Here is a 14,546-nt window from a genome sequence, read left to right as displayed (position 1 = left end):
CAAACAGAATATACTGACTGCTCTATATCCTACAATAAAGCAATGATTTCCTTTCCAAAGACCTCCAGCACTTTGGGATATTTTCAGGTCATGAAAGATGTGGGATAGATATGTGATATCAGTTTATAAGCTTTGTGTTTCTTTTCCCAATTTAAAGTGAATGACAAAAAAATTCCTAATCTCTCTTTAGAAGTTGTCTTAATATCTGGGACTAGCTCATCATCTGTTGGGTGATGATGGGGTTCTTCAGTACCAGATATAACAGCTATAGATGGTTGCCTGAATGGTTCTAATCACAGAACAGGAAGCTGAATCAACAGTTGTAATGTGTATGTGGCTCAAAAAGGTGTACGTAAGTTTACTATGGCATCTACAAATAAACAATGTATTAATAATGGAATACAAGGCATGAATCGGTGCAAGTTGGAGCTTGGTGCAGGAGTGGATTGTGAAGCTATATGTTATTGCTTGGACTTGATGTTACACAAAAACATTTACTATACCTAGAAATTAAGTTAGGGTTACTTTATCTAGGTTTTGATCTTTTACCTTTATTTATTTATAAGTTGAATGTACAGATTGATTAAATTTAAAAAATGCAAGATTATTTTCATGATTTAGAGATGACAGAGTAAGCTTGTTGTGAAGCTACAACAATTGGAAAGCATTGTGATCCCAGCTAACCACTGTGTATCAGGAGTAAGTGTCTTCATTTTAAGAAACTTCGGTTAAGAGTTTTTGAGCTGGAGTCCACTCCTGTTACAAGTCATCAGGGCATGGAGAGTTAGGGTTCACACTGTATAAATTAGAAAGTGTTACAAGTCTGATTATCGATATCTGTCTTGGAAAATTAACAAACAGTGACATTCATAACTGATCTTAGAGGAACCTGTTTGGGAGAGGTCACAGCACAGAAACAAATTACTCCTGGTGCTACAAGCTAGTGAGGGTAGGAATAGGAGGATAGAGCAGATAACTGCATGGCTGAGGAGTTGTTGTATGGAAGAGAGATTCAGATTTTTGGATCATTGAAATTTCTTCTGGGGGAGAAGTGACCTGTACAAGAAGGCTGGATTGCATCTGAGTTGGAAGGGGACGAGTATACTGGCAGATTTGCAAGAGCTGCTCGGGAGGATTTAAACTACAATGGTGGTTGGGGGTGGGGGGGTATCCCAGGGAGATAGTGAGGAAAGAGATCACACTGAGACTGCTACAGTTGAGAAAAGAAGCAAGTCAAACAGTTAGGGCAGGCAGGGACAAAGCCGAGAACAAGGTATGACTGATAAGTTAAACTGCATTTATTTCAATGCAAGAGGCCTAACAGGGAAGGCAGATGAACACAAGGCATGCTTAGGAACATGGGGCTGGGATATCATTAGCAATTACAGAAACATGGCTCAGGGATGGACAGGACTGGCGGCTTAATGTTCCAGGATACAAATGCTACAGAAAGGGAGGCAAGAGAGGATGGGGAGTAGCATTTTTCATAAGGGATAGCATTACAGTTGTACTGAGGGAAGATATACCTGGAAATACACCCAGGCAAATTATTTGGGTGATGTTGAGAAATAAGAAAGGTATGATCACCTTATTAAGATTGTATTGTAGACCTCCTAACAGTCAGTGGGAAATTGAAAGCAAATTTGTAAGGAGATCTCAGTTATCTGTAAGAATAATAAGGTGGTTATGGTAGGAAATTTTAACTTTCCAGACATAGACTGGGACTGCCATTGTGTTAAGGGTTTAGATGGAGAGGAATTTGTTAAGCATGTACAAGAAAATTTTCTGATTCAGTATGTGGATGTACCTACCAGAGAAGGTGCAAAACTTGACCCACTCTTAGGAAATAATTCAGGGCAGGTGACTGAGGTGTCAGTGGGGAGCACTTTGGGGTTAGTAACCATAATTCTATTATTTTAAAATAGTGAGGGAAGAGGATAGACCAAATCTAAAAGATGAAGTTCTAAATTGGAGAAAGGCCAATTTTGACGAAATTAGGCAGGAACTCTCAAAAGCTGTTTGGGGGCAGATGTTCGAAGCTAAAGGGTTGGCTGGAAAATGGGAAGCCTTCAGAAATGAGATGAGAGTCCAGAGACAATATATTCCCGTTAGGATGAGTGGAAATGCTGGTGAGTGCAGGGAATGCTACATGACATAAGAAATTGAGGGTTTGATTAAGAAAAAGAAGGAAGCAGATGTCACGTATAGACAGGATAGATCGAGTGAATCCTTAGAATACAAAGGCAGTAGATATATACTCAAAGGAAATCAGGAGGGCAAAAAAGAGGACATGAAAGAGCTTCAGCAAATAGGGTTAAGGGAAATGCAAGGGGTATTTACAAATAACTAAGGACAAAAAGGCCCCTCAAAGATCAGCAAGGTGGCATTTGTGTAGAGCCGCAGGAGAGGAGGTGATATTAAACGAGTATATTGCATCAGTGTTTACTGTGGAGGACATGAAAGATATAGAATGTGGGGAAATAGATGGTGGCATCTTGAAAAATCTCCATACTGCAGAGGAGGAAGTGCCGGATATCTTGAAACGAATAAAAGGGGATAAATCCCCAGGACCTGATCAGGTGTTTCCTGGAACTCTGTGCAAAACTAGGGAAGTGATTGCTGGGCTGCTTGCTGATATATTGGTATCATCGATAATCACAGGTGGGGTACCGGAAGACTGGAGGTTGGTAAACATGGTGCCACTGTTTAAGAAAGGTGGCAAGGATAAGCCAAGGAACTATGGACATTGGTGATGGGCAAGTAGGAAGGGTTTAGAGGAATATGGGCCAGGTGCTGGCAGGTGGGACTAGATTGGGTTGGAATATCTGGTCGGCATGGACAGGTTAAACCGAAGGGTCTGTTTCTATGCTGTACATCTCTATGACTCTAAGTTGTTGGAGGGAATCATGAGGGACAGGATGTACATGTATTTGAAAAGGCAAGGAATGATTAGGGAAAGTCAGCATGGCTTTGTGTGTGGGAAATCATGACTGATTGATTTGTTTGAAGAAGTAACTAAGAGGATTGATGAGGGCAGAGTGGTAGACGTCATCTATATGTACTTCAGTAAGGCGTTCAACAAGGTTCCCCATGGGAGACTGGTTAGCAAAGTTAGATTCTTGTGGAATACAGGGAGAACTAGCCATTTGGATACAGAACTGGCTCAAAGGCAAAAAACAGTGTGGTGGTGGAGGGTTGATTTTCAGACTGGAGGCCTGTGACGAGTGACGGGCCACAAGGATCAGTGCTGGGTCCTCTACTTTTCTTCATTTATATAAAATGATTTGGATATGAGCAAGGAGGTATTCTTAGTAAGTTTTCAGTTGACACCAAAATTGGAGGTGTAGTGGACAACGAAGAAGGTTACCTCAAATAACAACGGGATCTCAATCAGATGGGCCAATGGGCGGAGGAGTGGCAGATAGAGTTTAATTTAGATAAATGTAAGATGCCGCATTTTGGGCAAGCAAATCTTAGCAGAACTTATACATTTAATGCTAAGTTCCTAGGGAGTGTTGCTGAACAAAGAGACCTTGGGGTGCAGCTCCATCACTCCTTGAAAGTGGAATCGCAATTAGAATAATGAAGGTGACGTTTGGTATGCTTTCCTTTATTGGTAAGACTATTTAGTACAGGCATTGGGAGCTCATGTTGTGGCTGTACAGGACATTGTTTAGGCCACTTTTGGAATATTGCACGCAATTCTGGTCTCCTTCCTTTCGGAAAGATGTCATGAAATTTGAAAGGGTTGGAGGATTTGAACTATAGGGAGAGGTTGAATAGGCTGGGGCTGTTTTCCCTGGACTATCGGAGGCTGAGGGGTGACCTTACAGAAGTTTATAGTCCACTTAAGAACACTCTGCGTAAGTAGGATGAGGTTTTGTTGAGAGAATTGGAGGAGTTAGCATCCAATATTAAAAAGCAGAACTTCAAAAGAATACTATTTGGATTATTATTTAAACCAAGTACAAATTGGCATGTGGCAAAATACATTATGGAATGGGTGGGAAGCAGGTGGTTGAACACAAGGGGCACTGGCACCAGAAGTATATGATCCACCATGACTGTACTGAATGTTGGAACATGTTGAAAGACTGAATGGCCTTGTTCTTATGTTTTATGCTGATGTTGTGGAAGTGAGGATTTGAATATGTTCTAGGTGATTTTCCAGGCTTGAACTGACGATTACCAATATTCAGGATCAACTGCAAACTGGTTCAAGCCGACCCCATGTTGGAACAGTTGTAGAGTTACGATCTGATGCCTGAGTGGAAAGAATTGAAGCAACTTCACCTGGTCGTGACAGGTATGTCTTCAACCATTTTCCTCCACATAATTCAAGTTTTGCAATGATTCCTTCATGTCATACTCTATTAAATACAAACCTGATGGCAAGAGCAGATATCTTAACTTTTGCCAATACACATTCCTGCGTTCTGCATTATTAGTCATTCCCAGAAATGAACTAACTATCTTTTTATAAAGATTAGCTGGTAAGCTGCACTCAGTCAGAAAGGACAGATCACATCCAGAGTGAGTATATAGTTTGGGGAATTTGGAGGCTACGTGATAATTTGGTGGAGAGGAAGACGTGCTTTTTCCTAGCTTTTTTGGCTAATCACTTCAAAGGTCTTTTTTAGTGTGATAAATTAAAGGCCAGGATCAGTGGCCCAGCCCAAAAGAGTGACGTCACTGATAAACCATAAGTTCATTGGTTTGTGATAGCTCCTAATTTGACAATATGGCATAGGTGACTTGCAGATTGAAGGTAAATAGAGGGGAGTATTTACAGGTTGCAAACTATATAACCAGTAGGAAATCTTTAAAAATCAAATTAAGAATTAAGTAATTAAAACAGAATTGCACGGCCAGGTAATCTCTTGTACCTGCATGATGTTGGAACTGGTGGACCCCTCCCATTGTGGTTCAAAGTGACCGCATCTGTAACAATTGTTGGTTGCTTGAGGAAGTCAGATTCTAGCTCAGCGAGTCTGAGCCAACGTTTCGAACACTGTGACACATCAGGGAGAGAGGAGAGTGGTCTGGATGCTGTGTTTCAGGAGGCAGTCACACCCCTTAAGTTAACTATCTCAAATTTGATCAGTGGTTAGGGACAGGAGAATGAGACTACAAGCAGAGAGGGTATTGGATCCAGGAGATAGTGCTGAAGGAATCTCTGCTCTTAAGCTAGTTCAGTTGTATGGAAATTTATGGAAAAAGTTCAAATGAATGGGTAGGTGGAATGCTCAGTGGAGGCTTTTACAGTTTCCCCCAACAAGTAATAGGGCAGAGAGTATGAAAAGACTCAGGAATCTAACTTCAGGCACAGCAGATAAAACACAACTCTGAGAAAGGGGTCAGGAAAAGCAGGACTGAGTACTGCACACATTGTGTTGTACTTAAATGCACACATTATGTAACACAAAGTAAATGAACTTGTAGCGCAGATTGAAATTGGTATAGCTATTTTCTAAATGGGGAAAGGCTTTGGAAATGTGAAGCACAAAGGGATCTTGGAGTCCTCTTTCACGATTCTCTTAAGGTCAACGTACTGATTCAGTTGGTAGTTTGGAAGGCAAATACAATATTTAGTATTCATTTCAAGAAGGCTACAATGCAAGAGCAGAGATGTACTGCTGAAGCTGTATAAGGCTCCAGTCAGACCTCCTTTGGAATATTGTAGGGTGTTTTGGGCCCTGTGTCTAAGGGAGGAAGTGGTGCCCTTGAAAGGGGTACAGAGGAGTGTTACAAAATCTACAATGGGGATGAAGGGCTTGTCATACAAGGAGCAGTTGAACACTCTGGATCTGTATTCAATGGAGTTTAGAAGAATAAGGGGTATCTCATTGAAACTTACAGAATGCTGAAAGAGCTGGAAAGATGGATGTAAAGAAGGTGTTTTCATTCGTAGCAGAAACTAGGTGCTGAGGGCACAGCCTCCGTGAAGGGATGACCCTTTAGAACTGAGATGCTGAGGAATTTCTTCAGCCAGAGAATGCTTAATCTGTTGAACTCATTGCCACAGAAAGCTGTCATTGAATGTATTAAGACAGAGATAGATAGGTTTTTGATCAGCAAGGGCAGCATGGGTTACAGGGAGAAGGTAGGAAAATGGAGTTGAGAAACATCAGCCATGATCAGATGGCACAGCAGACTTGATGGCTTAAACGGCCAATTCTGCTGCTAATATCATCGTGGCCTACCCAGGTCATGATCAGAATCCAAATTATCTGTTGCAAATGCAATCTTCAATCTTTCCAAAATCCAGAACAAACACTCACCGAGGAATCGAATTATGAATTGATTTACTCCTATACAGCGGTCCCACGTACCTGCGGGGGATACTTTTCAAGACCTACCGCAGAAGTCCGAAACTGCATATTGAAGAAAACATATTCATTTAAATGAGAAACTTACCTTCCCAACAGCCCCCGGTCTCTGCTTCTGGAATGTTCCCTGTAACACGTTCGGGCCGCGGTAAACCACGAGTAACTGAAACAGCAGAAAACTATTCCATGGATACAACGGTTGCCCTATATTTCATCAAATTAACACACCATAAAGGACTTGAACTTGGACATTCAAGCAAGATTATGATTCTAGAATGAAACCTGGCTTGTTAGGTCTTATTTACTTATTTTATTTAGCAACTGACATATTCACAAATATCTGCAGATTTGTTAAATAAACATTTATTGTTACAGAAGAAATTTTAACAATATAAATATAGATTACAAAACAAACTTTGTTTCCCAACGGTATCTATTACCAAGACTCATGTCCAGAGAAATGGTAACCAATATTAAAATTTTAACTGACTCATTGCAGGTTCTTTATAGACTAAAGAGTGAAATTGATGAGAGTGGTTTCCAAGTCTGCTAACTTGAGCTTTTTACAAATCCGAGTATCTAAACCTTCTTAATTCTAGTGACCTGCAGATTTTTAAATTTCCTAGTTTAGAACTTTCACAAACAAAACCCACCTACTGAGGTCAATGTTTCTCAATACTGCCCTGACACCACCTTGCCAAGAAATTTAAATTTGTTTCTGAACTCAACCCTGTCTTTTGAAATGAATTTTAAATAATCCTGTTCAGTGCTAGATGCTTCTGAACTAAAATCAAGTTCACGGCCTTAATTTTTTATCCTCGCTATTGTAAACCCAACAATATAAATTCCTTTTTTCACTTGTTTTCGAACAAACACTGGATTCTTGTTCCAAAAGGATACTCTGATCTTTTTTTAATTGAATCAAAATCTTTCACAGATATAACCAATCAGCATTTGCCTTTATTTTGAAATCCAAACAGGATATATAAATTATACACTTTTCCATCTCACATTGAAAATTACTGTTAGATGCTATTGTAGCTTTGACTTGGGCATCTCAACAACCTATAGCCCTAGAGCAAGCACCATCAGCATCATGTGAATGAGCTTTTGATCGTTTTTGGGAAAGAGGTTCGTGATTGTATATTTACATGTGGTACAGAACACTTTAAAATTATGCTGTATTGATGTTCAACTATGCTTCATTTCACAGTGTAACTGCTAAATGTGAAGCACATAAACTGATCTAAGTTGAAATAAGCTATGTTTTAGATCAAGACATTCTAAACAATTTATATTAAGCCCCAGATAATTATAAAATGTACAATTGTAAAACCTTCCAATTCAGCAAGCAAACTTACATCCAGAATCTCAACAAGAGCTACAAATCTTCTCCGAATTCACTAATGTCAAGGGTAACCTGGATTGTCAGAAAAACATTGGGAAAGATGATTCTGGCTTACATCATTATATTTTGAAAGAATTGTTTCCATAGTGAGCTGGGTTCATGATCATTATAATTTTATTCCCTCCCCTCAAACACACACACCATCACTCTCACTCCTTTCGGCAGTTATCATAAAACTTAAACTTTTAAATCAAAAATTTGAAACACTGCATGTTGATGTTCGAAATTTGCACACAATTTTCAAGTCTGTTATTTAGTAAATGTGTTTTATTGAGTTTGTGATTGTACAGTTTGAGGCTGAATATGCCATTCAAAGGCAACAAGACAAGAAGCACAATCCAGAGATTCCTTACTGCGTATTGACAACTATGCTTGCGTGTTTTTGTAGAGTTGATCAATCTCACTTTTGAAGTACTTGGCAAGTTCTGATCTTTTGGCCTTCAGTGTTGGGGTTAGGAGTCCATTTTCAATAGTGAACATCTCCGTGTGTAGATAAAGATCTTTTACCTAAAAGAGAAGATTTGATTCCAGAATATTTCCAAAAAGAATGATCTTGTCACTAACAAATTGGTTTAAGAGTCAACATTGCAACATTTAAATGTGATGTCTCACATTCTGGAGTTCTTTGTAATTGGAAAAGGTTAAGATAACATGATGTTTAGTTGAAATAAATAAACATAGATTAGAAAAATTGAGAAACAGAAGGCACAGATCCAAGGTAATTAGAAAAGAAGCAATGAATCTTTTCACTCTGCAAGTGATTAGGATCTTTGGGAGTGTAGTAGAGGCCTAATAGGAAAAAAGGAAGAACATGCAGAGCTATGGAGAGAGTCTGTAAGTGAAATATTCCTTCTGAGACTCAACACAGCCAGACTGATCCAAGTAACTTGCTCCTGAGGTGTTGGTATTAAACCAACTTGGTCACATTGGCACACCTTTGGAACAGGTGGGACTTGAAACTGGACCTCCTGACTCAGAGATAAGGGCATTATGCTGTATCCCACTCTGTGCTGCTACCATTCTATAAGTCCATGGTTAAGTGGTAGAAAAGACAGCTGTACTTAATGGACATTTACTTGATTCAAAAGAAAGCAGCTGGTGTCCCACAGGATCTATGCTGGTCACTCATCTGTACATTATTTGTTCTGACAAAAGTTTTAACTGTGTTTCTTTCACCAAAGATGCTGCCAGAGCTGCTGTGACTTTTCGATACTTTGTTATTTCAGATTCCAGCATCTGCAATACTTTGCTTTCATGATGTCAATTAATCATTTGAAAACATAAGATTACCAAGTTTGCAATGCCATGATTAGTAATGTAGTGAAAATGCAGATGGAAGCAAAAATTTAGAAAGAGACATTGATAGATTGAATGAGCGGACAAACTAGGCAGATGGATTTCGAAACTTGAAAGTGTAAACTTATCCATTTTGGTCCAAGGAAGAATAAATATTATTTAAATAAATAGTGAAAAGATTAGGAACAGTAGTAACTTAAATCTGTTCTATGTACTGATTATTAAAATATAGTCAGATACAAAACAGAACAATATAGAGTTATTCCTTTATAGCCAGAAGGCTAAAATATATAAAGCAGGAAAACAAACAGCTCTCCAAAGATCTGGGCTGAACCACATTTGTTGGATAACATGTACCATTCTTGACATTATAGTTTAGGAAATTTATTACCCTTGGACAGAGTGTTGTAAAGGTTTTATAGTTTTATCTGTGCCCCAAGGATTAGCTTCAAAAATATTATATAAACTAGGATTATAATCCTTGACAAATATAATTAGGAGATTAGTGGGTTTGAAACTTTATGAACTAGCAAGGGTAGATAAATAAAATGTTTTCTCTTGTTTTGACTCCCACCGTAAGAATATATAGTAAGAGCAAACCATTCTGGAATGAAATTGAGAAGCACTTCTTACACGAAGGATAGTAGAAGTGTGGAACTTCCTCCCCCCAAAAGCAGTAGATGCTACCTCAATGGATAATGAATATTGCTGAAACATTTTTCATCTAACACTAATCAGGACAATTCACAAAATGTACAAATGTAAAGAGAAAAATACAATATGATAGGTTCATAGCAGAGTCGCAGGTTGATATGTAGTGAAGAAGTTTGGCATGCTTTCCTTTATTGGTCAGAGTATTGAGCACAGGAGTTTGGAGGTCATGCTGCGGCTGTACAGGACATCGGTTAGGCCACTGTTGAAATATTGCATGCAATTCTGGTCTCCTTCCTATCAGAAAGAGGTTGTGAAATTTGAAAGGGTTCAGAAAAGATTTACAAGGATGTTGCCAGGGTTGGAGGATTTGAACTATAGGGAGAGGTTGAATAGGCTAGGGCTGTTTTCCCTGGAGTGTTGGAGGCTGTGGTGTGACCTTATAGAAGTTTATAAAATCATGAGGGGTATGGATAGGATAAATAGGCAAAGTCTTTTCCCTTATGTGGGGGAGTCCAGAACTAGAGGGCATAGGTTTAGGGTGAGAGGGGAAAGATATAAAAGAGACCTAAGGGACAACTTTTTCACACAGAGGGTGGTACGTGTATGAAGTGAGCTGCCAGAGGAAGTGGTGGAGGCTGGTACAATTGCAACATTTAAGAGGCATCTGGATGGGTATATGAATAGGAAAGGTTTGGACAGACATGGGCCAGGTGCTGGCAGGTGGGACTAGATTGGGGTTGGGATACCTGGTCAGACAAGTTGGTCTGTTTCGATGCTGTACATCTCTATGACTCTAGGAGAGTGCTGATTGGTTGACAAGTAATTGATAGAAGCTTTGCCCTGTAAAATGAACTTGAGAATGGCAGTCACCAATTTTTTTTTTAGATGAAACTTATGCACTCTGTGAGTGTTCTTTCTGTCTGCAAAATTATAGATTGAATTTAATATCCACCAGCTTCTGTGGTGAGATTTGAATCCATGTCTCCAGAGCTTTAGCCTGGATCCTTGAATTGCTGACACAGTGACATTACAACGCAAAGAAGTCCTTCTCTATGTTAATGGAAATCATACTCTTAACTAGTTGTAGCAATTTGCTCTACTTTTCCACTATACCTTCATGTTATTCAGAGCTGGTCATAGATATAATTAGACATAACACACAAAGTGGCTTGGTCAGCTGATCCATTCTCAGTGAACCACATAAGGACAAACTCTATCATGTATATGCGCTATGTGGCAGCTTGTTACTCTTACACAATTTAAAATCTGAGATTGATTGATTGACATTTCCATAAGGGTATAAAAGGATTTGGAGCAAATACAAAATTGAAAGGAGCTAAGGTACAAATCAGTCATCTAATCTGATGACAAAGTGCTGGAGCAGCTAACTGTCTTAATCCTGCTTTTATAAAGGTTGATTCAGGACTATTAGTTTAATAACATTTTAAACTATAGAAAAATATTTAACCCTGACTACAGTACAAGATGCTATTGCAATTTAAAGCACTGAGGACCAACAACCAACTTTCTCTGTCCATATCACACTTTTAGTATTAAAATAGCTTGATTAGTTCTTGTTCACTCAAGGCCAGATTGTTTCAATCCTTTGAGACAAAGGCACCCATTTAGTCTTAGCCATGGATGTGCACAGTCAATAAATAGGAGAGTGAAGCAAAGGAATGGACAGCATATTTAAGTGTTACCACGAAATAAATTGCAAGTCTTTGGGGAAAATACTGGAGTTACACTGGTGAAAGTTTTTGTGGGCGATTTGCATGTTGGGATACCTGCACGTTTTGGGAAATTAGAACATTATAAAACTAAGCAAAAGGAGATCACTGTACACACATTAATCATTTTGAAAAATTCACGAGATGTGATCATCACTGGTTAGGCCAGCATTTATTGTTCATCCCGAGTTGCACTGGAGATGATGTTTGGGAGTTGCTTTATTAAAGCACAGAAGTCCACATGAGTTACAAACACCACCGTTCCCACATTAGGAATGTAATTTCCGAATTTTGACCCAGCAGTGATTGATGACCGCAGAATATATTCCAGCAAGGCTATATTGGATTATAAAAACAATTGCAGGATTGTTTTGAAGTTCTATTTTTCTTGGCTCCCAAATCAAATCACAGAGGAAAGAATTGCTCATCTTTATATCAGTTACTATGGAATAAACACATTGATGGTAAATCATGAACTACTTTAAACATTGTGCAGTTTAGAGAAGAATAGCCAGTAATAAGATGGAGATGTAATTGAATCAACAGACAGTGAGGGTTGAGGGATTAATAATTATAGTGTCACTCAAATAGTCAATTTATATTGCTGCATTTTAAGTTTTGAACTTAATAATGTACCTGTTCAAATGATTTTAGTCCAGCTTCTTTTCCCAGTTTAACCATGTCTTCTAAAATAACCTTCTTTACTTCCTAAAAATGGAGAGGGTAAAGGTGTGAGCAAAGTACTACAACCTTTGCTTTCTTTGTACATTGGTAAACTTAGATCTGAAGCAAATATGCTTGATCAAACTGGATCATTTAATTTTTATTTCGATTTGTAAAGCCTCTGGATTCATGCATAGAGGTGGAATTTAGATTTCATCAGCTAAGGTAGAACCATTTCAAAGCAGAGTCCATGGTTTACTTAATGTCTAGCATAGCACGTACATAAATCTTAACTGGTGACTTCTGAAGAATTAACAAGACAACACTGGTCCATTAACCACAACTGTTCACCTTTCAACAACATGCAAGACATTTTATCCACTTCAATTTATGGGCCCTCTCCCACAATCCACCCAATGCCATTGATCTTCCAGGGATAGGAGTAAATATGCACAGTTGGAGCCCTTCCACACTAGAAACATTAACAATTAACCCAAAGACAAGCTGAATCTTCATAGTTTTAATCCACCATCAGTCATTTAAAATTAGAAAAACTATAAATGGAGAGGATTCCAAGATTCATTACAAATTCTTATATTGATTTAAATCTTAAGCAACTACATTTAGAAAATAAAAATTCATACTGAATTCTTGCAAAGTTGTTGGTAAGAGCCTTTGAATCCTTTACTTGTGGCAAATTCTGGAAGTACCTCTGGGTCAGGTACCACAATGGCTACTAAATGAGACTGAAAAGGGTGTAAAAGAAAGTACGTGATATAATTAGTTTATTGAGGACTTTCCAAAATTCATGCAACAACCTGCTATAAATACCAGTAGTGTTCAACGAGACATAAAAACTAAGTAACAGAAATTTAACCACAAGTTAAATCATAGCAGGATAGTTTTTTTTTATTTCCTAGTACACATTCAAGATAGTATTATTCAAAATAGCTTTGGGAATCAAAAATATAAAACATAGAGGTGACAAATCACCTAAATATTACCTTCAAGCTGTCTCCATGCACAAAAACTTGGGCTACAGGAGCGCTTCGAATATATATATTCTCAATTCTCTCTGGTGCAATATATTCTCCTTGAGCTAATTTAAATATATTCTTCTTCCTGTCAATTATTTTCAGTGTTCCATTCTGAAAATGCAAAAGTGAGATGAAGCAGATCAGAAAAATCCAAATTCTCTCTCCAACATTTTTGCTGTTAAATCTCAGTGAGCAATCAGAAATTAGTTATTAATCATTAAGAGCAAACACTCATTAATTCTTAACAGTAGAATCACCTTTGCTCATTATTGTCCTTTCAATCTTCCAATGCTCATTAGTTGTAAACAAAAACTCATTAGTATTTTACTTGTCCAGACAGGTGCATTGCAGCTAAATAAAACTAGCTCAGTTAATTATTCGAGCCTAAACCAGCTTCTCAGATGGAATTAATAAGCAGTTAATCTTTTTTCGAGCATAGCGTGATTTTTCCTTTGCATTCGGAGTTAATCAGCTCCAGGAAAGCAACTATGCTCAAATTCAGTTGTGGTATACATTTCTAGTAAATAACAACATTTTAATTAACACAGCAACAGGACAAGATAGCATTCATATCATCTTCCTGAGGTAACTAAGGTTGCGACTATCTAGTTTTTAACTCTGATAACATTCTGAAAGGAGGAGAAGAAATGAAAAAGGTTGAGCAAGTATTTATGTCAATGTTGAATCAATCATCTATTGCAATATTACAGTCGTACTGTTAGTGAAAAAAACATCAATGCTATTCTGTCTAAAAGGAGAGAGATCGATGGATTTTGAAAATTTATAGGTATTTTCTAACCAACCTCTTGAAAGATGTTGTCACTCACCTCTAAAACAGATAAGACTGAACCTGACTTTTCTGACCCAGCGATAGGGGCACTACCACTGCATCACAAGAGCCTCTTGGAAAGTTATGAATATTTCTATTGAACCTGTTTAGAGATGTACTGTAATTACAGAACTCTGAAGCAAGAGGAGCTTGAATCAGGCAGGGCATAGCATACAAACAACCACAGATTTGAGTATGAAGAAATCCAATTAGTAACCTTATTTTATGAAATTAAAGGAAATGACTTACAGGCAGCCATTTTCCAATGTCCCCTGTATGGAGCCATCCATCAGAATCTTTCGCTTCTGCTGTTCTTTCCGGATCTTTCAGATAACCTTTGAACACATTTGAGCCCTTGACACAGACCTAAATTAGAAAAGGCCACTAGCATCAGCAAATGTCTGTTTCCAACATTTAAAGCATGGCGTGATAAGTTCTCCATTACCTCTCCTTCTCCATTGGCAGCAAAATAATTCATATCTTCAACATCAACCAATTTTACAATATTACAGGGAATCGGTGCTCCAACATGGCCTAGAAGGAAAAACAGTACATGAACAGACTGGAATGATGATTTCATGAACAAGCCAAAGGTGGCCA

General features: G+C 38.3%; 1 protein-coding gene across 1 annotated transcript in view; it reads right to left on the bottom strand.

Annotated features, from left to right (window-relative positions):
- Positions 1 to 8,007: 8,007 nt before the first annotated feature.
- acsl5 (acyl-CoA synthetase long chain family member 5) overlaps positions 8,008 to 14,546 on the bottom strand; it is a 57,474-nt gene continuing 50,935 nt past the window's right edge. Inside the window, exons 16-21 of the mRNA XM_060842440.1 lie at positions 14,392 to 14,480; positions 14,196 to 14,312; positions 13,085 to 13,228; positions 12,725 to 12,826; positions 12,054 to 12,125; positions 8,008 to 8,244 (exon numbers count right to left, since the gene is read on the bottom strand). Of these exons, the coding sequence (XP_060698423.1) occupies positions 8,104 to 8,244; positions 12,054 to 12,125; positions 12,725 to 12,826; positions 13,085 to 13,228; positions 14,196 to 14,312; positions 14,392 to 14,480 (665 nt within the window). The 3' untranslated portion in view covers positions 8,008 to 8,103. The remainder of the gene's footprint in view (positions 8,245 to 12,053; positions 12,126 to 12,724; positions 12,827 to 13,084; positions 13,229 to 14,195; positions 14,313 to 14,391; positions 14,481 to 14,546) is intronic.

The sequence above is a fragment of the Hemiscyllium ocellatum genome, chromosome 22, assembly GCF_020745735.1.
Source record: "Hemiscyllium ocellatum isolate sHemOce1 chromosome 22, sHemOce1.pat.X.cur, whole genome shotgun sequence".
Taxonomy (NCBI): domain Eukaryota; kingdom Metazoa; phylum Chordata; class Chondrichthyes; order Orectolobiformes; family Hemiscylliidae; genus Hemiscyllium; species Hemiscyllium ocellatum.
Note: the sequence above shows the minus strand (reverse complement) of the source record. Positions and strands in the feature narration are given on the sequence as shown.